The sequence below is a fragment of the Camelus ferus genome, chromosome 25 (genome assembly GCF_009834535.1).
Source record: "Camelus ferus isolate YT-003-E chromosome 25, BCGSAC_Cfer_1.0, whole genome shotgun sequence".
Classification (NCBI taxonomy): Eukaryota; Metazoa; Chordata; class Mammalia; order Artiodactyla; family Camelidae; genus Camelus; species Camelus ferus.
This window is the reverse complement of record NC_045720.1, coordinates 30,686,988-30,709,476: the sequence shown is the minus strand read 5'-3', so window position 1 is coordinate 30,709,476 and position 22,489 is coordinate 30,686,988. Positions and strand designations below refer to the sequence as shown.

At 35.4% G+C, this 22,489-nt stretch overlaps 1 protein-coding gene across 7 annotated transcripts in view; it reads right to left on the bottom strand.

Moving 5' to 3' along the window:
* The window catches only part of RGS22 (regulator of G protein signaling 22), a 134,366-nt gene that overhangs the window by 53,880 nt on the left and 57,997 nt on the right, over positions 1–22,489 (bottom strand). For all 7 annotated transcript variants that reach the window (XR_004315277.1, XR_004315278.1, XR_004315276.1 and 4 more), the window contains 4 exons: positions 8,827–9,021; positions 6,754–6,846; positions 4,800–4,972; positions 3,709–3,871 (listed from right to left, as the gene is read on the bottom strand). Coding sequence is in view for 4 of the 7 variants with exons in the window: in XM_032468228.1 (XP_032324119.1) it covers positions 3,709–3,871; positions 4,800–4,972; positions 6,754–6,846; positions 8,827–9,021 (624 nt within the window). In the remaining 3 variants the exon portion in view is untranslated. The remainder of the gene's footprint in view (positions 1–3,708; positions 3,872–4,799; positions 4,973–6,753; positions 6,847–8,826; positions 9,022–22,489) is intronic.

Here is a 22,489-nt window from a genome sequence, read left to right as displayed (position 1 = left end):
AAAAGGCAGCAGCAAGTAGAGGAAAGTCAGGTTATATAGACAACAGTCTCTTACTTGCACGGGTAGCACCTTTTATAAACACAATTCTTTGTGGCCCAAATCGTCCTTCTGCATAATTACTGACTTCAACAATACTAATGGCTACTTCCTGCTATAAATCATTCTGATTTTTTACCTCTTTCTGTGTACAGACCACTCAAAATTTTTGGACTCATCATTAGAAAAATTATCTCTTCTTCGTTATCTTTTGATTAATGAGATTAATCAAGTCCTTGTAATAATATCATTTCATTAAAAACAAAAGGGAACCACAGAAATACAAAAAAACTGTAAGAGAATACTGCAAACAATTAAATGTCAACAAATTGGACAACCTAGAAGAAATGGACAAGTTTCTAGAAACATACAGTCCAGCGAAACTGAATCAAGAAGAAATAGATAATTTGAACAGACCGATCATTAGAAAGGAAATAAAATCTGTAATGAAAAAAAAAAACTCCCTGCAAACAAAAGTCCAGGACCAGATGGCTTCACTGGAGAAATCTACCAAACAAACAAAGAAGAACTTATACTGATTCTTTTCAAACTCTTCCAAAAGACTGAAGAGGAAGGAACACTCCCAAACTCATTCTCTGAAGCCACCATTACCCTGATACTGAAATCAGACAAAGACACCAACAGAAAAGAAAATTACAGGCCAATATCACTGATGAATACAGATGCAAAAATTCTTAACAAAATATCAGCAAAACAAATCCAACAATACATAAAAAAGATCATATGCTCTGATCAAATTGGATTCATCCTAGGGTCACAAGGATGGTTCAAACACACTCAAATCAATCAATGTGATATACCACATCAACAAAAGAAGAGACAAAAACCATATGATCATCTCAATAGACGCAGAAAAAGCATTAGATAAAATTCAACATCCATTCATGAAAAAAACTTTTACCCAAGTGGGTATAGAGGGAACATATTTCAACATAATAAAAGCTATTTATGACAAACCCATAGCCAATATAATAGACATGGTAAAAATTTGAAAGCCTTCCCACTAAAATCTGGAACAAGACAAGGATGGCTGCTCTTACCACTTCTATTCAACATAGTGTTGGAAGTCCTAGCCTCAACAATCAGACAAGAAAAAGAAATCAAAGGGATCCAGATTGGAAGGTAAGAGGTAAAACTGTCATTACATGCAGTTGACATGATGCTACATATAGAATACCCTGAAGACTCCACACAGAAACTACCAGAGCTGATAAATGAATTCAGCAAGGTGGTAGGTCACCAGATTAACATACAGAAATCTGTTGCATATCTTTACAAAAACAATGAAATATCAGAAAAGGAAACTAAAAAAAAAAAAATCTCTTTTAAAATTGCATTAAAAAATACTTAGGAATAAACCTGACCAAGGAGGTGAAAAGCTTATACACTGAGAACTGTAAAAATACTGATAAAGAAAATTAAAGATGACTTAAAGAAACAGAAAGATGTCCTATGGTCTTGGATTGGAAGAAATAATATTGTCAAAATGGTCATACTACCCAAAGCAATCTACAGATTTAATATCCCTATCAAATTACCCAGAACATTTTTCACAGAAATAGAACAAATAATCCTAAAATTTATATGGAATCACAAAAGACTCAGAATTGCCAAAGCAATATTTAGCAAAAGAACAAAGCTGGAGGCATAACTCTCCCAGACTTCAGACAATACTACAAAAGCTACAGTAATCAAAACAGGCTAGTATTGGCACAAAAGCAGACATATGGATGAATGGAACAGAAAAGAGAGTCCAGAAATAAACCCACACACTTACGGTCAATTAATCATTGACAAAGGAGGCAAGATTATACAATGGAGAAAAAGATAGTCTCTTCGGCAAGTGGTGCTGGGAAAGCTGGACAGCCACATGTAAATCAATGAAGTTGGAACACTCCCTCACACCATACACAAAAATAAACTTAAAATGGCTTAAAGATTTAAATATAAGACAGGGCACCATAAAACTCTCAGAAGAGAACATAGGCAAAACATCTAACATAAATCATAGCAGTGTTTTCCTAGGTCAGCCTCCCAAGGCAATAGAAATAAAGGCAAAAATAAATACACCAGAAACTAACACATCATTGCAGGTCAATCATACTTCAATTGAAAAAAAAAAGTAATAAACAAAAGAGAAACCTTCTTAGGCATTCTTTAACAATAGTAATCAAAATTTAAAATAATACTATTTTATATAAAAAGAAGAAGAAAACAGAATAAGGGGAAAGATTACTTTGCTAATCAGACTGCAAATTAGCCACACAACTAAAATTAGAACTAGCATGGTCTATATAAAACATGTGATGCAGATATACTTAAGTATAAAATAGGTAAAAAGAAAAATAACAATAATAATAGTAAAAGTAAAGACAAAGATGAAGAGGAGGAGTCATTCGGAAAACCCCTCTGTAGTAAGCACAACCATTTGCTACGACAGCAATGAGTGACTTTTTCCACTGAATTTTAAGTTCTCAGCATGTTTTACTGTGGAGGGTTCACACAGTAGCATCAGATACCATGAAACCTCACGCAATGCAGCACAAGCCAAATAGAAAACAAATGCTTTCCATGTGTTTATTTCATACTTGTGCTTATTGAGATACTCCCAACCACTTTTGCTTAATATATCCCAGATTTGTATCTCAGGGAACTAATGGCAAAGGCATTCTTGTTAAGGTTGCTTAATTCTAGAATTTCTTCTCCCTCTTTTTCCCAAGGACTTTTGCTTATTTTTCTCCAAAAGATCTAGCTTTTTAATGTGGTATGCTCTACTTGTGAACATCTCTGAATTTTTTTTACTTTACTGAATTAATCTGAGATTTTTATTTTATACATGTTGCCATTAAGATATGCATCCTGTTTAACTACAAAAATAAAGAAATCAAATGCTATACATTTGATCTGACAAACTTCTATGACTAGCAAACTTCAAATTAAATAAATTATAACACTTAATACTTTATATTTCAAAGCCATAAAAACTGAGTTAAATTTATGTGATCAAAGTGCTACATCAATACTCAAACCCAATGCGGAATCCCAACCTGACATTTTTGATGTAAATAATGACATTGTATAGTTATTAATAAGTTGTGATGAAGGGTATGTGGTTTTGGTTCAACAAAATGGCAAACCTATGTTACTGATCAATAAAAACAGCTTTGGAGGACAATACAATGGCAAACAGGATTTTTCAATGATCGGTTATGTTTGGAGTAATATCAGCTACGAGAAGAACAGAAAAGAGGTAGAGATGAGGCTTAATGGCTAAAAATGGCTATTTTCTTGCTAACTGAAAGGTGCAAGGACTTTGTTTACCTTGTTTACCATTTATCTTGAGCACCTAGAACAGTGTCTTGCATATCACAGGTACCCATACTTGTCAAATGAATGGGTGAGTGGATGAACAAAGTTACTTTCATTCCATAAGTTACTTTTTAAAATAATACTGCTTTTATAACATGTAACATTTGAGTGAATTGTAAAGACATTTGCAGATACTTATGAATACCTTAAAAAGATATCAAAAGTGTCTAAGACACAATCATAAAAGCAAAAAAAAAAAGATGACTTTAAAGTTGTTGGTAAAAAGAAATAAATTACTAGTTTTTATACTTGAATATAGAAAATGTGTTTCCACCTTGATACCTGGTCTTGCTGATAAAGAGAAGCTGGACTGTTGGGTCCAAAGAAATATTTTTTATTAAGATATTTGTTTTTAATATATATAGATTTTGCTTCCCTTTGCTCTCGATCTCTGTAAACTATTCTTCGGAACTGTTCAATGTCCGTCCAGCACATAAGGTCCATGCTAAAATGAAAACAAAAACAAAGTACAGTCCTTCTTAGTTATTTCTTTCAATTATACTGAGCACCAAACTAGCTGTCTTTCTGACAGAACTTAGAAAGTGTCTTGACTAGTTAGCACATCTGATTAGATCGTGAAATTAATGAGTACAACATTGTCTTCTCCTGGCTAAATATATGAAAGAATAAAAGGAGCACTGGGATCAGAAAAGAAATCTCCCACCATATTGGCAGGGTCTCAGTGTTCTTACATTAATGATGAACTAGTACTGTCATTTTCAAATATGTAAAAATTTCCACCTATTGCATGTCTATTTGGCAACATGCTAAATTTAGAATAATCCGCATCACAAAGAAGAGAAACTGTATATGTGAAATTTGGCTCCCAGGTCTAACCCGTTTTTGCTAACTTGAGAGAAAAGTATTGGAAAAAATATGATTAATGCTTCAGTTTATATTAGACATATGTGTCATAAGGTTCCAAGATTCTGTGCAAAACTACAATGTTTCACTTATATATCAGCTAGCAAAAATTATAAAATAGTACAGTAATTTCAGTAGCTTAGTGAAATATAAAAGAGAAACTTTTCACAAATAGTAATTAGAGCACTTGTGTAGAAAAATACAAAAGAAGCAGCGGAAAGGGAAAAAATAAATCATACTGGTGTTTTCATTTAGCCAATGCTAAAAGTATCAACACATCTTGTTTGATCACTGAAAATAACATTTTGGAGGCAGCTATTATGAAAATGTGATCTCCACCAAAAAGTTATCCATACAGGTTTGAGACAATTATGCTCATTAATTTTTACTGAAATGGCTAAAATTGAGCACCAAATCACTTTATCAAAATAAGTAGCTCAAAAAGTAAATAGCTTAGAAAAATACCATTTTAAGAGAGAAATAAATTTTAAAATGGTTATGTTCCTCACCTTGAAGAATGAGCTTCAAGGAACTGACGGAAATGTTCAAACTCCAATTTATTGTTAAGCAGATCGTTAAAAGTAAAATGCTTATATTCTGCAGGCACATTATTCCAGTATTCTGATTGCTTAGAGACACGAGGAAGTGGTGAAATGCCAGTTCCAATTCCACAAGTGGTGTCCTAGTGGAATAATATTTTCCATAAAAATCTCTTAAATACAACAAATTACTTTCCAAATTTAAATAGAGAAACTGAAATAAAAATTAACTATTAGGCCAATGCCATTTATCACTTCAGTAGTAGAACTGGGTAAAGAATATAGAATCTGGTTCTAACTCACATCAAATTCTGTTCTGTTCCTTTTCTTTCCATTCCCTTCTTTTCAGGAACATTTAGTAAACATTTACTATATACCTGCTTATAAAATGTTACTTTTATAATTTTTTTGGTACAGAAGTAATATGTCTTTTGTAATAAAAAGAAAACATTAAGCATACACAGTACTACCATTCAGAGGTAACCACCATTGACATGTTCACGTGCATCCTTCTAGTCTTTTTTGTATTCATACATGTAGTTTATCAAAAATGAAGATAGGCTTAAACAATTATGTATGGTTTTAGAACTTGGTTCTTTTCCTTAGTATATTATGAACATAAAACATTATTTTGTCTATAACAATTTTTAAAGTTATAGAGTAATACAAGATACTTTAAATGTAATCTCCTTCATATAACAGTTAACTGTGAGGTATTTTAAAGACTGCTTATGTTTTGGGAACAGTTTATGAGCCCTCCAGGGCAAAGAGCTAAAGAAGTTTATTCTCTGGAAATCCCTCCTTATGTAACTTGCTGTATAATTAATTCATCTCCCTATTTGATTTCGAAAAGCATCAGACCATGAGATAAATTACCAATGTTTAAAAAATCAATTTTTGATATGTAGAAGTATTATGAATAGTATTATAAATCAAAAAAAATTTTAAATACAACTTTCTAATGTGCTATCTTTATGGACTTTTGTGTATCCTTTCCAGATACTGTGTTTCATATAAAGAACTTCCATGTTAATAAGGCAATATCATGAAGATTCCATTAAAAAAAACAACTTTACTGTTTGTGTAAAATTTTACTGTAAAAGAATACAGATTTCAGGTAGGTAAAATTAGAAAGTAAAAAATCCCCTGAAACCGTACCTCTCAGCACTATCTTTAATATTTGGATGAACATTTGTCCAGATAGCTCTCTCTGCATGTATGTATGCAAGTAGAAATGCATGTATAATTTTATATAAATAGGATTATATGATCCCAGTATTTTTGTTCCCTACATTTTTATATAATAATATTTTCTGGGCATTTTCCATATCAATAAACATGAACCTAAACTGTCATTTTTACATAGATACACACATCTAATCTTACGGCTTTATAGATCTGTCACGGTTTACTTAGCCAATCCAAAAGTTGCATCTTTATAAATCAAAATAACATTTTAATATCCTAGTCAATTTTATGATCTTTGTACTGACTCTCGCAAGCCCTCTCCATACTTTTTCTTTATTGTTTAGCTTACTGCTGTCACACAACAGTTCCTTTTCTGTTTGGAAAACTCGATTTAATTCTTTTGTGACTTGACAACAAATAGAGCTGTGGCTGTACAGAAAATAACTAGTACCATTCAAAGGAACATAGTGTGGCTTGAAGGCAAGTGAGGATCTTGGCTCCCTATGCAACCTCATCTGCTTTGTTTCTCTGGCTTTGCTGTTAAATTGTCAGTATAATGTGACACCTGTCAAATTCAGCACGCTAGGCAAAGAAGCAGCAGAAAATGAAACCGCCTGTCCCTTACCATATCAATACATGATCTTCTCAATATAGATCCCTCTCCCACCTCCCACCTATGCAGTGATAATCGTCTCCAGGTTAAAATACTTGTTTTTCTAAGTAGAATGTTTCTTACCTCAGCTTTCTTGAAAAGTGTCTCTTTATGCAAAGCCTGTAGTTTTCTGAAGCATGTGGAATCTAGCTGTCGAGTTTCTTCCACCAGCTCCACCTATAATAAAACAATAATAAAGCTTGTAACATCAAAAGAATGTGCATTATGAAGAAGTGGGGAAAGAATGCACAATTTGCCAATAAAACAGTGGGCTAAAAAACAAATACACTTGCCAATAAAGTAAGCTAGTCAGGAGACAAAAGCAGGAAGACCAACATGGCGAAAAATATTAGAGACAGCAAAGTCAGGCTGCAAATGCATGTGATTAAAAGTATACATACATTTCTATGTAATGATACAGTGCCACCAAAGATCATTCCTCCTTTCTGGATACCCCATGTGAACTAATAGACAGTGCAAACATGTTGGGTGACATTTCCAGCTTCTATTCACTGTAACAGGATATCAGTCATGAAGGTAGGCACTGCTAGCTTTGGGGACCTAATAATTCACAGTAGAATAAGAAATGACTGAACTCTACTGTAACTGGTCTGTGAGCAGAGGGTTTTATAGCTGTGGGAAGAGAGGAGAGGGTTAATCCTCAAATTAAACCTCACAGTAGGGCTCAGTCTTCAGCGTGTGCCCTGTACTGCTTTAAACGGTCAGGAGAACAAGCTCATTCTCCATCTCTCTGTTGCAGGGAAACACCAGTTTGGCTGACTGAGAACTTCCTGTGTTTAACAGCTAATTTTGGGTAAGTCTCCTCGTTTATCCTTTTTGGGAAAGAGTCTACATAATCCAGTCGGCTGGACTTTTAGAGAAGTCCTCTGGGCTGAATTTAAGTTTCTAGAATTAAGAGAAATTTATTATTCCTCTTATTAAAAAATGGTATATAATTTTTCCCATGAATTTTATAAGAATCACTACTAATGCCCAGACTTTTTGGTTTAGGGAAGTTAGTCATAGTTCTAACTGTTTTGTCACCCTAGGACCATATCTCAGATCCAGTTTCCTCTACATTATACAACTATGTTTAAAATAATTACTGGAGAGAATTTTTTTAAAATTTCATTTATGATATCCCAATTTTCCTAGTGTAAAATACGTATTTTTGTAGTAGAAAGGATGTGAAAGCTAATTTTTCAGGGTGAAAAGAAATCAGGGGTTAAAAACTCATTATTTTGGTCAGTGAATTTAGTAAGTCATAAAGGTTGTTTTGGTCACAATCCAATAGAGTCATTCTATCCAAGGTGTTGTGGTATTAATTTTACCCTAATTACCTAACCCATCCTTTCTGGAAGAAGACATGACTCAGAAGTTGTTGAGGAGATACGAACGAAGAAGGGCAATACAAAGACAGCAGAGTTCCCTTTGAAATGACCTCATGTACAAAGGACAAGCATTAACTTAATATTAAAAATACACACGAATGGTTTTAATTTGTGATTCAGAATAAACATTTAAAGAAATGTCCTCCACCCATCAAGAGAAAAGCGAAAATATTCAAGCACTGAGGTTTTAAAAAAAAATGACCTTTTCTGGAACAAAAAAAAAGATGTGTTGACACTTTTATCCCATCAAGCAGTCTGACCTGATGAACATCTGGGGTGTTTTAAAACAGCAGCACTGAAGTCAGAGAGTATGCCTTCCACAATACATATGAAACGTTTTTATTTTCCATGGGTGTAATATTCACTATAACTCATCCAGCAGAAAAATAAACGGGCTTTTTCCACTAATTAAATTAAGGCCACTGCTGAGAAACACAGGAAGGGACAAAGCCACTATATTATCATGGCGTATTTTATTGATTCATAGGAAACCAAAACTCAGGTTTCTCTCTGCTGACATATTTGTAGAGAGAATTAAAAAATGACATTGATTTTAGTCTTTTGTTAGGAGGCAATAGGGAAACTGATAAATAATTAAGTTAATAAATACTTTCCCTGCCCCAATTTTGTGTCTGCCCAAATCTTAACTCTGAGTCCTTGGCCCGTATGAAACCTTTTTCCAGCTTTTCTCTCTTGTGAGTTAACTTATCATCAGTTTTGTAGTAGATCTGAATGGTCCACATACAATTGATCAGAGCCACAATACCTTTCCGTAAGCAACTTGGTCTGATTTTACCATCTTTGTCCAGGGCTCAAGAAGGAGGAGAAGGATATATTCTTCTGCTGTGTCAAAAAGGTCTTCAAATGGTGGCTGTATTTTCATATAAATTTCTTTTTTCTTTTCCTGGTGGAGTCCAATGTCAAGAGTGGCTGAAGGAGCAATGTATGTGGCAAAAAGATACTATGGGAGAAGGGGGAGAAAGGAGAGGATATTGGGAGAAAACATAATGGTTAGTAGATTCCTTAGCAAAAGCATATTTTAAAAGGTAAGAGAAGGCAGACAAGTTCAAGTGATTTTTTTTCTTGAAGAGATGTGCAGACTACTTAAGACAAAGCAATGTGTTTATTCAAAAAACTTTGCCTTTCATTTTTTTTCCTATTTCTTCATTGGAAATTAGTCAATTGGCCAGTGTATCTTGTAAAACAATGCATGATATGAATATTCCATTTTTTCTCAGATTACTGCTATGTACTATTATGATAGATTCCACACTATATGTCCCCTTTTTTTCTTATGTTCATGACATTTCTAACACATTTGTGCTACTTTCCAAAGTGCTTTGAAATGCCCTTTTGGAAACAAGAGGCAAGAATATACCAGGGCTGAAAACTGGCTATCACTCTTCTAGTCTAGAGACCCAGGAGACCACCTGCCCTCCCTAACTGAGGTGCAGAGTTCTTACACATCTCCACCTGGTGTCTAATGCAGTGGAAGGGATGCAGAAGGAGATAAGAATGAATGGAAAGATACAGATGGAACTTCTAGCTTCCTAGACAAAGCTGCATAAGTATGTATTCCATTTTACTCATTTGTCTTCTCCCTCAATAACAGCCATTTAAATCTGAGAGGTAATTTAATAACATTTTATTTTTTAAATGATATTTACTGGATATGTCATGCCCTACACATCAGATTTAAATGTAGTTTTACTAAGAATCTCTAATTGTATTTTATTTCAATTTTATTTTTATACTTAGATTTTGGACCTAATAATGCCTAGACTGAACCCAAGTGATAGATAGATAGATTGGTGCCAAACACCAAATAATAGTCTTACGTAAAAGAGCCTTTCATAAATTTTAAATGGATTCACATTGGTAAGTATTTGCTGAATATCTGCTACATCTTAGACACTTGGGTAGGTGCTGTGTGTGCAGAGATTAATGATTAAGACCCAATGCAGGCCTGAAGAAGCCTTTTGGTGTGACATGGAGATGAAAAACAGTGTTAACAATATAGCATGGCAAGCACCACAATAAAGGTATTCATTGCAAATAAGATCTTCAATGATTGCCTGTTCATTCTGTTCAAGCTCACCCCCTATCAATCACCTTTTAAGCTTTATGCTCAAACACCAATTTTTCTGTAATTTCCCTAAGCTTTGCTGTTTTCTCATTCCATACCACTGCACAAGTTGTTCCTTTAGCCTTGGATATTTGCCCTACCCCATGCACGCAGCCTGCTCAACAAACTTTGAATTATTCTTTAAAAACCAACATGGTGCAGCAACATGGATGGACCTGGAGATCATCATTCTAAGTGAAGTAAGCCAGAAAGAGAAAGAAAAATACCATATGATATTACTTATATGTGGAATCTAAAAAAAAGACAAACCAACTTATTTACAAAACAGAAAAAGACTTACAGACATAGAAAACAAATTTATGGTTACCAGAGGGGGAAGGGAGTGGGAAGGGATAAATTGGGAGTTCAAGATTTGCAGATACTAATTCAGCCATAAAAAATGACAACATAACGCTATTTGCAGCAACAAGGATGTCCCTGGAGAATGTCATTCTAAGTGAAGTAAGCCAGAAAGAGAAAGAAAAATACCATGCAAGATCGCTCATATGTGAAATCTAAAAAAAAAAAAAAGAAAAAAGAAAAAGACAAATGAACATAAATACAAAACAGAAACAGACTCAGACATAGAATACAAACCTGTGGTTGCCAGGGGGGAAGAGGGTGGGAAAGGACAGACTGGGAGTTCAAAATTTGTAGATACTGACAGGTATAAATAGAATAGCTAAACAAGATTATACTGTATAGCACAGGGAAATGTATACAAGATCTTGTGGTAGCTCACAGTGAAAAAGAATGCAACAATGAATATATGTATGTTCATGTATAACTGAAAAATTGTGCTCTACACTGGAAATTGGCACAACATTGTAAACTGACTATAACTCAATAAAATAAAATAAATTAAAAAGATTTGCAGATACTAATGTATATAAAATAGACAAACAACAAGTTTATACTGTATATCACAGGGAACTATATTCAATATCTTATGGTAACGTATGGTAAAAAAATATTAAAACAAATATACGTATGTTCATGTATGACTGAAGCATTAGCTGAACATCAGAAATTGACACAGTATTGACTATACTTCAATAAAAAATATATATACAAAAAAATCCAACATGGATTTCTTCTCTTCCAGGAAGCTTTCACTCACATCTTCCTCCCAAGAGCATACTTTTCTACCCTACCAGACTATAATGCGATTCTGTATTCATGTGTCTTCTCTTCTAGAACAAGGTCCTCGAGGGCAAATACTGCAGCTTAGTCTTCCGTGATTCTCCAGCTCCTAAAACTGTTCTTGGTAGAGAGCAGATTCCATAAACGTTTATTGAATTGTACTGAATCCACAGAGAAGACCCATTTTTGTCTTGGAACTGGGGAAGGAAAAGGTCCAGAAACTCTTCAAAGAGAAGAAAAGCTTCTTAGCCTTAGTCTTTAATTTGAATTTTTAAAGATGAGTTGGAGTCAGCCAGATAAGAGAAGGGAGTCGACGAGGATAGTTCAAAAAGGAAAACATGGGTCAAGGCAAGGAGGCCTAAGAAGGTTTTATAACCTTGGAGAGTCGAGTCTCCAAGCAGGTAACACTGGCTAAAGGACAGAGGTAGAATGAGAGCGGTTGCTATAACGGGAGGCAGGTACCAGAGCGTGGATATGATCTTTTATCCTTTGGTAAGGAATTTGGATTTTTACCTAAAGATATATAATGGGGAAAATCTGAGGAGTGACATCATTACATGAATTTTAGAAATAAATCACTATGGTATCAGAAGGGAGAAATGGTTTCAGTAGATCAAGATTTGAGGCAGTTTGGAAGTTATTTTAACAGCCGAACAAAAAATTACATGCCACCCTCGTCTCTAGCCTGTTTTTTTTTTTTTTTGCAACAGCCTCTTAACTGGTCTTCTCAGGTTCCTCTTTGCTTTCTTTCAGTCTCTTGTTACCACAGCAAAAAGAGTAATTCTTTTGAATATCACTCCTCTAGTCAAACTCTCCAGCAACTTCCCATCTCATACAGAATAACAGTCGAAGTCCTTAAACTCTAATTTGAAAAGATACATGCACCCAATGTTCATAGCAGCACTATGTACAATAGCCAAGACATGGAAACAACCTAAATGTCCATTGACAGATGACTGGATAAAGAAGTTGTGGTTTATGTATACAATGGAATACTACTCAGTCATAAAAAGAGAATAAAATAATGCCATTTGCAGCAACATAGATGAATCTGGAGATCATCATTCTAAGGGAAGTAGGTCAGAAAGAGAAAGAAAAATACCATATGACATCACTCATATGTGGAATCTAAAAAAAGAAAAAAGCAGACACAAATGAACTTATTTACAAAACAGAAACAGACTCACCGACACAGAAAACAAACTTATGGTTGCCTGGGGGAAAGGGGGTGGGAAGAGATAAACTGGGAGTTCGAGATTTGCAAATATTAACTATTATATATAGAATAGATAAACAAAAAGTTTCTTCTGTATAGCACAGGGAACTATACTCAATATTTTGTAGTAATCTATAAAGAAAAAGAAGATGAATACAAATATATGTATGTATACATATGACTGGAACATGATGCTGTACACCAGAAATTGACACATTATAAACTGACTGTACTTCAATTTTTAAAAATATATTACCAAAAAAAAAAGTCAAAGTCCTTACAATTACTATAATTGAAGTTTTTGGAAATTTCTCAATGCTGAGGGGATAAGAATTGTAGTTCAGGACCTGTCAGTGAGGAAATACCTATAAACACCTCAGGCTCTCAAAAAACTCTAAGAGCAGGGGTCGACCAGATATAGACTCTGGCCTTGAGTCTTTAAAGTGCCAAAAGAAAATAACTGCTAACCTATAATTCTATACCTAGTAAAAATATCTTTCTAAAATGAAAATAAAGATGTCATAAATCAATAAACAAAACCAGAATTCATCACCAGCAGATCTGCACTAAATAAATAAAAAAAAAAGGGAGGCCTTAGACAAAAGCAGGATGGAATTCAGAACAACAAAAAGCACACATATGTAGGTAAATATCAATAAATATTGATTGGAAAATATAATAATAATGAATAAAGTCAGAGGAAATAGTAAAAGAGCCTACAAAAGAAAAGTCAGAATGAAAGGTGTAGAATTAAAGTGCAATTGAAATGATCTACCATGAGGCCTGTTACAGGTAGGAAAACAAAACAGGTTCGAATCAGGGTAGTAACAAACAATAAGCAGGGCAGTGTATCGAAGAACGAGGAGTGAAGACAGAGGAGGAGCACACGCACCACAGTTAGAAGGGAGTACTATCAAGTTCAGGACATAATAGGCACTCAATAAATATTTGCTATATGAATGAATGGAAGAGAGGGGCCTAAACTGAGATTATGATCTGAAAGGGAAATCTCAGAGTTCAAACATTTTAAGCTGACCTAGTTCCAAATTATGATGAATCCTAGGATATAGCCATCCCTACAGTTAACTTAGGAAAAATGGAGATAAAAGACATTTGGAACTGGGTAAGTTAAGAAACAATATATAGCACATATGTTGTAAGGATTATTAGTGTGGATGTAGAAAGAAGCTTCAAGATGATAAAAGAGAAAAAGTAGGGAGAAATTTCAAGAGTCATGTATTGAAAACTCCTAGGAAGATAAAGAGAACTTAAAAGTTCTTTAGAAAACATTAATGAGGTTAAGGGGAAGGGAAATTAGCAGATGGAATAGACTTCAAAATTTTTGAAGCTATTAAAAGATGAGTCCTGAACAGCAGCAGAGGACATTTTTTTCCTCCTAAGTGTTGTGAAATATGGGAGAAAGGGCATATAAGAGCCACTGGGGATCTTCTATATAATTAGGTCATCTACAGTCTGGAAACTTCCTTCCCTAAAACACAGGTACATAGTCTGCTGGATTTAATAGTCCAAAGTGAACCACGCTCTTACCAAGTGATTCTATAGTATCTAAAATGAAATTTGGTTCACATACACATGACCATTTTTCTTAACCTTGGGAGTTATTCAGAAGAATGACTTGTAAATCTAATCTGTTTGAAAAGCTAGAATTTTATCAGATTCAGTTCTACTACTAAACATTTTCTACACTGGAAGTTTTAAAAACCGCACTAATGAAAATAATGCCTATACTAAAGTAAATTAAGAAACTAAAGACTAAAATGATCAAATTAACAACACTAAAAAAATGTCTCCAGAATTTGTTTCAAATTTCAAATTTACCTCAAAGGAAAGTAAACTTGACTCCCCAAATCACTAAGCTAACATCAGCAGTCAGCTTCCACATTGGCAGGAATATCCTCTCACGGCCAAACCTCTCATGGTTCCCCCTGGCAACCATAAGTTTGTTTCCTATGTCTGTGAGTCTGTTTCTGTTTTGTAAATAAGTTCATTTGTGTCTTCTTTTTTCTCTTTTTAGATTCTACATAGGAGTGATGTCACTGGGTCAGCTGTGTTCAAAGCTGTGCTTTCAGACGGCCTGATGTGCCACCTGTCAGACTCTATACAGACATTAGGGCAAATCCTCTGACTTAAAAGCATAGTAGTGAAGAGGGTAAAATACAAAAGCTGAAATGGTGACTAGAATAAGAGCGAGAGGACTGTCAGATTCCAGTTGATACCCAAATCGATTCCTTTCCTTTTCACTCCCAGTCTTGCCTTCACTCTCGTGTCTTTTAAAATCTGCTGCTACCTCCAGTCCTGTGAGAGACTCTAGATGCCATGTACATACTCTGTCACTCACTATACACTGGTGGCCATCTCATGATGTCAGGATAAAGCCAGATCATGTATGCAACTGGATCCAGTTGGCTTGGCCTTTTACCTTCTGGAATTCTGCTCTATGGTTTTCTTCAGAATGAACAGCATTTCACTTTAGCACTGACTATATAACAGCACAGCTTCTTCTCTCTGACCATTACTCTTCATCCTTTTATACCTCTCACCAAGATCTGCTTACTTTCAGCACAATCTGCAGCTTCTTCATGTCCTCTAAATGAGCCATGTACCACCTAGTTTCTCATACTTTGTTACACAATTAGGACTGAAGACTGTCCAGCATTTCAACTGCATTCTTAAAACATCCTGAATTCCTGCCACCATGATCTTCTGCCCTGTCAAGGCCCAATTCTGGGTCAGCCTAATCATTCATTTTTCTAATTCTATCTTCAAGCTCCCAAAAAAAACTATGATAATTGGCTTCATTATTAATAGACTTTAACAAACAGAAAAAAAAAAAAAAACCTTAGCTGTGATTGCAAAGCTTGGCAATTTTGCTTATTTCTAATCAGCTCCATCCCCCCATTTCTAAACTTTGCCTCCTCCGTGCTTGTTCACTCAGTGGACTTTATCTTCCACTTAACTCAGAAAAACCACTGGTATGAATGCCCTCAATTTTCCTCTCAAGAGCTTTCTTCTAAATCATTTTCTTTCTCTGTTTCAAAGGACTCTTTTCCAAGGCTAAACAATTCATGTGTGCTGCTGACTCCATTCCCTGAGAACCTCCCAACACCAATTATGTCCTTATCTTTCCATTGATTCCATCTCCTTCCTTATCCTACAAAGGTGTTCAAATGAAGCATCTCTCCCATTCCAAAATATTCTTCCTGTTTTGTCCACAAACTACCACCCTTTTGTCTCCTTCCCTTCCCTACAAATCTTCACACTCACTTTCACTCATCTCTCAATCTACCGCAATCTGCTTTTCGTGCCAGTGAAACTGATCTCTAAGATCACTAATAACCACATAGCCAGCAGTTCAATATCTTCTCTCCTTAATCTTAATCCAACTTGACTCCTTATGCAGCTCTAACACTGCTGACTTCCCTTCTGGACTCTCTCCCTTGCTCCACTCTCATCCTCTTTTCCCCTTTAGCTGAGCTTCTCTCCATCCCAAAGGACCAAGTTTCCTGAAGTCTGGCTCAGGAATCATTCTTATGTATGCCCATGGGACCCTGTATTTGTGTGTTCCCCCCACTGGATCACACGCTTTATGAAGACAGATTGGGTTTACTTTGTTTATTACTGTAATTATAGCATCTAACGAAATGCTGAGTTTAGAATGAATGATGGATGAATGAATGAATTAAAGACTTCATCCATTCTCAGAGACTTAACAGTCAACTACAGTGGAAGAAACCCAGATATATATAGCTTTAGACCTGATTTCCCTCCTGAATTCAAAACCTTTGCTTCTGGCTACCTACTTGTTATAGCTACATGGATAGCATACAGCCCTTCAAACTCAAGGACTCAATAACGTAAAAAATTACCATTCCCTATCTTCCCAAGCCTGCCATTTCCTTCTGTGTTTCCAGTTTTTATTAATAACATACCACTCATGGCATGATCTTTGACTCTTCTCCTTTCTCCTCAAATGCAAGTCCTGTGAACTTAATTCTCTATAACGAAACAAGCAGAAACTGACAAGACCAAGTATAAAAATATGAGGAGGAAATACGGGGCAGCATTTCCATCCCAATTAAAAAGATAAAAAAACTCAGTCCTCTGGCCAAGCTAGGTCAGATCCTTTCCAGGCTACTGTGCCCAACTCGTACTATGCTCTATAAAGCCACAAGGGTCTATGTGTAATATTTGTTATTGTTCAACTATTTTGTTTCAGTTTTATTGAGATATAAATGACATATGGCACTGTAAAAGTTTACTGAATACAGCATGATCTGACTTACATATATCATGAAATAATTACCACAATAAGTTTAGTTAACATCCACCATCTCATATAGATACAAAAACAGAAAAAGAAGGATTTTTTTCCCTTGTGATGAGAACTATTAGGATCTACTCTCTTAACTTTCATATATGCTACACAGCAATGTTAACTATAGTCGTCCTGTTGTACGTTACATCCCTAGTACTTACTTATCTTACAACTGGATGTTTGTACCTTCTGACTACCTTCATCCAATTTTCCTTCCCCCCACCCCTACCTCCAGTAGCCACAAATCCGATCTCTTTTTATGAGTTTGCATATGATTTAACTGCATATCCTACAGCCTCAATGAACTACAATTAGGATAGCCATACAACTTCGTTCTGGTTTAAGCCCACTGTCTTGGCATAATTATTAATAGTTCCCCTTTTACATTCAAAAGAATCCTGGTTTAGATGGCAAATTATATGGTCTCCCTATGTTTAACTGTCATCCGTTAGATAAAATTAAAGTTTCTCTAAAACAAGACTCAGGACTGCTTGACACACTTAATGCTGAAAATATAGGAAAGAAAGGCAGAGGATATTCCTTTCTAATAAACACACATTTGTCTAATTTGCAATCATATGAATTGAATAGCTGTTATCAAAAGCCAAAAATCCCAAACCAGGAATATTTTATTTAGAGCTTGGATTGAAGCTTCATGGACTTTCCTCTTATGAATAAATGCAGTAAATGAAAATCTTAATAGAAATTAAAATATTTCCCCTCTCTGTATCTAAATGTAGGTATTTGCTCTTCCATTTTTTTCTTTTTCTTTCTTTTTTTTTTCTTCCTCACAGCCAGTTTATCAGAACATTGTTCATTATCACCTAAGTAATTCTCTTTGTTCAAGTATCAACACCCGACCCCCATGATAACCAGCATAATCCTTAAGAGCAACATACTCCCTTCACTTCACTGATTGTTTACCAGTCTTATTATAAAATCACAGGACAGGAAGCATTAGAAAGGGGCTTGAAAGTTCATCCTCCCCATGACAGTCTACGCTGTGCACCTGTATTGTCTTCCTTTGAGGCTCGGTCTCTGGTCTCTCCCTCTTCCTCACCTCCCCAGGTGGGTAGGAACCAAGGTGGTTAAGGAGGTAAAAAGGAGAAAATTGATTTGATTTCAATCCTTAATTAGGCCACACAGTAAACTTATAGTACATTCAACTTAATTATGCCATTAAAATCTGAGAATGTCTTTCTGATATGTTTCCAATAATCCAGAGATAACTGATGAGTGGACAAGTGACCACTAACTATATATAATAAACACAAAGGATGTAATCATATATATGAAACAAAATTAAGAAGCTAAACAACATCTTTAAGGTCTATATAAAGATGATGAAAATCATTTTTAAGTTGATGTAAGCTGACTTTCCAATGGAATCTAAAGATTATGCTTTATGATCGCTAAATGATAAACTCTAGTTACAGGATAGAAATATTAAATATCCTGGATCATTTGCTTTTTTGTTGGCCACCCAGTTCTTCCCTTCTAGCCACTGAGCAAATAACAATGTAGCTAATGTTGGAAAAGAAAATGTTCCCTTCATTTCTCAGTCAGTTACTCTGATTCACATTAAAGCAGAGATTCACTCATGCACAGCTGTGGCCCACATCATTCCAATTTAAACACTAACCTATGATGCTTTAACAACACAGCAGGAAAGTTTCTGAGAGGGATACAAGCACTGCCTGTCTGTGATCAGACTGCCTGGCACTGCACACAGCATGGCTCTAAACCCCATCTCTCCTGGAGACACTCAGAGGTTATGTAATCAGGAAATGCACGACGGGCGGCTTGCCCAGCCCTGCTCTACACCTGTGCCTGTGACTCACTTTCTTGGCATCTGTATCAGAAAGGAAAAAAAAAAAAAAAAGCAACTCCTCCCCCTTAAACATCTCTTACAGTCTTGAAATTCTGCAAGTTAATTTTCTTTTTAAACTAAACTCTCAAGACTAGTAAGAGAAAAAGATGTAGGATGGATACCTTGGAGATGAGAGGAAGAACTGAATTGGAAAGTGGAATGTAGGAACAAATTGGGAGAAATGAAGACGAAGGCAGAGAGAAAAGGAGAGAAATATTTTCATAAATATTTTGCTTTTTCTAAAAGATGTTTAGATGACAAATAACATTTAATTTTATGAAAACGAATTAATGTATGTATACATATGACTGAAACATTATGCTGTATATCAGAAACTGACACATTGTAACTGACTGTACTTCAATTAAAAATATATTTAATTTAAATTACTATTAATACCCATTAGCTTGTTGGTATTATAGGAAAAAATAAGAAAATATTTCTGTTTGCCTCTTCAAGGAAATCTCAGATGCTTCATTAACTAGAAGTAAAATCCTGAACACAACAGCTGTATTGTACTACATAGGAGATGGCTCAAATTAAAATATGACATTTCCCATTTCAATTTACATTTTCACCAATGCTAAGATATTATTCATGCAAGATTTCAGCACTTAACAGTTTTCAAAATCATTTTGAAAGTGCATGTTATGAGCATATTCTTGGATGAAAGTGGATCCATACCTCCTTTCAAGTGTATGAAAATGCATTCCAGTCTTGGTTTTTGGACATTTTATTGATTCTCATAGACCCTGGAATGTATTGATGTTTTCCTACTGCATCATAAAGCCTAGATGAGCATATCTGGGAGAGTAGAATTTGAGGCTTATTGAATTTATTCTTGTTTTTAACAGTGTAATGAAAGAAAAAGAAAGAAAGAAAAAAGAAAGAAAGAAGAAAGACAGAAAGAAAGAAAGAAAGAAAGAAAGAAAGAAAGGAAGAAAGAAAGGAAGGAAGGACGGAAAGAAAGAAAGAAGAAAGAAAAGGAAGGAAGGAAGGAAGGAGGAAGGAAGAAAGAAAGGAAGGAAGGAAGGAAGGAAGGAAGGAAGGAAGAAGAAAGGAAGGAAGGAAAAGGGAAGAAGAAAGGAAGGAAGGAAGGAAGGAAGGAAGGAAGGAAGGAAGGAAGGAAGAAAGAAAGAAAGAAAGAAAGAAAGAAAGAAAAAGAAAGAAAGAAAGAAAGAAAGAAAGAAAAAGAAAGAAAGAAAGAAAGAAAGAAAGAAAGAAAGAAAGAAAGAAAGAAAGAAAAGAAAGAAAGAAAGAGAAAGAAAGAAAGAAGAAAGGAAGGGAAGGGAAAGGAAGGGAAAGGAAAGGAAAGGGAAGGAAAGGAAAGGGAAGGAAAGGGAAGGGAAGGGAAGGGAAGGGAAGGAAAGGAAAGGGAAGGGAAGGGAAGGGAAGGGAAGGGAAGGGAAGGGAAGGGAAGGGGGGAAGGAAGGAAAGGAAAGGAAAGGAAAGGAAAGGAAAGGAAAGGAAAGGAAAGGAAGGGTTTCCACAACTCTTTGTGCTATTTGGATTTCTCTTTGTACCAAAGACTAAATGATGACAACTATGGGGTTAGATTCCAATTATCATGCTGTAGAAGCACCCAGCAAAGCATGCTCGCTGTGCCAAAGGTGAGCACAGTCTTTGGGAGAGCATCTTTTCCATAAGTAGGGGCCATTTGATGAGCTGCAGCTTGACACTCAGCTGTGTTCCAATGAAAATAAGAACAATTCCTGTGTAGCCTTAAAAGGCAAAGTCAAGAATAACACCAAATGTTGTAGCACATGTGTTGATTTGCTATGTTACATTTCAGCTGTTAGTTATGTTAATGGAACAGTCTCACATACTTTGTTCTGATGTATTTATTTTAATGATCATGTATATGTATCTTTCTATGATTGCCTGGTAACACTGATTGCATGATGTTCTGCTGTCACCACCAGGCCAGGGCTGGAAGTAAGAAAAGAAATGTAAAAGTTCAACTTCAGAACTGTATGACTTAAAATGAGTCCCTCAGTACACTAGATACAAGATGTTTCAAAATCTATATGCTGTGAGATCTTAATACTAGATTACAGGACATTGAGCAGAGCATATTACCAGGTTAAGTAAAACTGGGGGACATTTAAAAAGCAGATTTTCAATATAAGTTGTTAAAGTAGTCCAGAGACTAACTGGTATTTCCTTCTACTTACTGGGAGGTAGCATTAGGGTCCTGCCAGATGGATTGACAGGGTGTTATCAACAAAGATCCAGCTGGCCCCCGGGGAAGAAGAAATGTCCTATAAGACCCATGACACTATTTTATATACTTGAAGGATAAAAGAAGAAAAAAAACTTTGGCTACTGAAATATACAAAGATTTTTCACAGGCTCCTTTTTTCAGTTCACAGCAAACGGCAGCCAAGGTTAATATGCTTTCTCTGGTAGGTAAAAGTGAGGAGCTCATGGGCAGTCTCTAAAGGGTGGGAGAAAAATTTGATGGTGGAAGATCAGGGTCTCCAGTTAGAATGTTAGAAAAACCTAAGACTGAAGGATCAGAGTGATTCCTTCCACCACTACGAGCACTGGTATGCTGGAGCCAGCTCGTAACAGCGCACAAGAGCTAATTCATGAATTTTTAGGAATTTGGTAAGTGGGTTGTTAAATTTAGTCATTATCAAAAATTAAATTATATAAGCTTACAATTTAAAAAATTATACTAAAAACAAAGATAATGAATACTCACAGCCCACACTTCCTAATGACTTTACTGTTTCACGACTGTCCGTGCTCTGGAGGTCCTTTACCTCCATGCTGTCTGTCTGGTGGAATACTGTGTAACGGTGGGCTGCTGCACCTCTCTTTCCAACTCTAGTAACGCCACGCGGCAGCTATTTACACCCAGAGATCTACAAATGCTACAAATCAGAACTGCTTCCCCGGCCCCAGAGTTGGTTATTAAACATTTATCACCATATCACTGATTACAAGGCAGATATAATTCTCTTTTCCTATCATGATGACTAAAGAAAGAGAAATAAAGTAAGAAAAAAGCAAATGACACCAACTAATTGAAATATTCACTGGAGGCAAAGCACGTACCAGAATATACCAATTCACACTAAAACATGCCAATTTATAACACAGTTTACTTAAATATTATTTAATTGGCATCCATTTTTTAAAACATGGATGTAGAATGTACTTTTTAATAGTTAAAGTCAAACTACAAGAGGAGGGCAAATAAGTTTCTCTTTGAAATTGTTTGTTTACATTCTGAATAGTTTTTATTTAGAAACGGGCAAAGCTAAGCTTCACATGTTAAATTTAACTTCAATCTGATTAGTAAATCAGAAGAGGTAAGAGTTTAGTGGGGAGAAGCTTGTTAACTTGTCCTCATGAAAAAGTACAAGGAGCAGCTACAGCGAAGAAGCATTAAAGCCTCCTGAGGAATAAAATTGGTACTGATGGGTCCTGATGCAGTGTCTGGACCCCAAGGAGACCAAAATCAACTCACGGATAATCAGACACAACAGAACAGATGTCCCCTACACTGTAACAACAACAAAAAACAGATTACTGTACTTGAAGTCAAATAGCAAGTAATGTGGGATCTTCTCAACTGGGCTCAATGATTCCATCTTTGGAATTTATATTTAAAAAATGAAATGAAATTGTGCTCCAAAAAGCTAAAGGCAAAGAGCCCCTAGAGAGGTTTATAAAGGGAATGTAAATACCCTGATACAGGACACCTTCAGAAATCACAAAATATTCACTT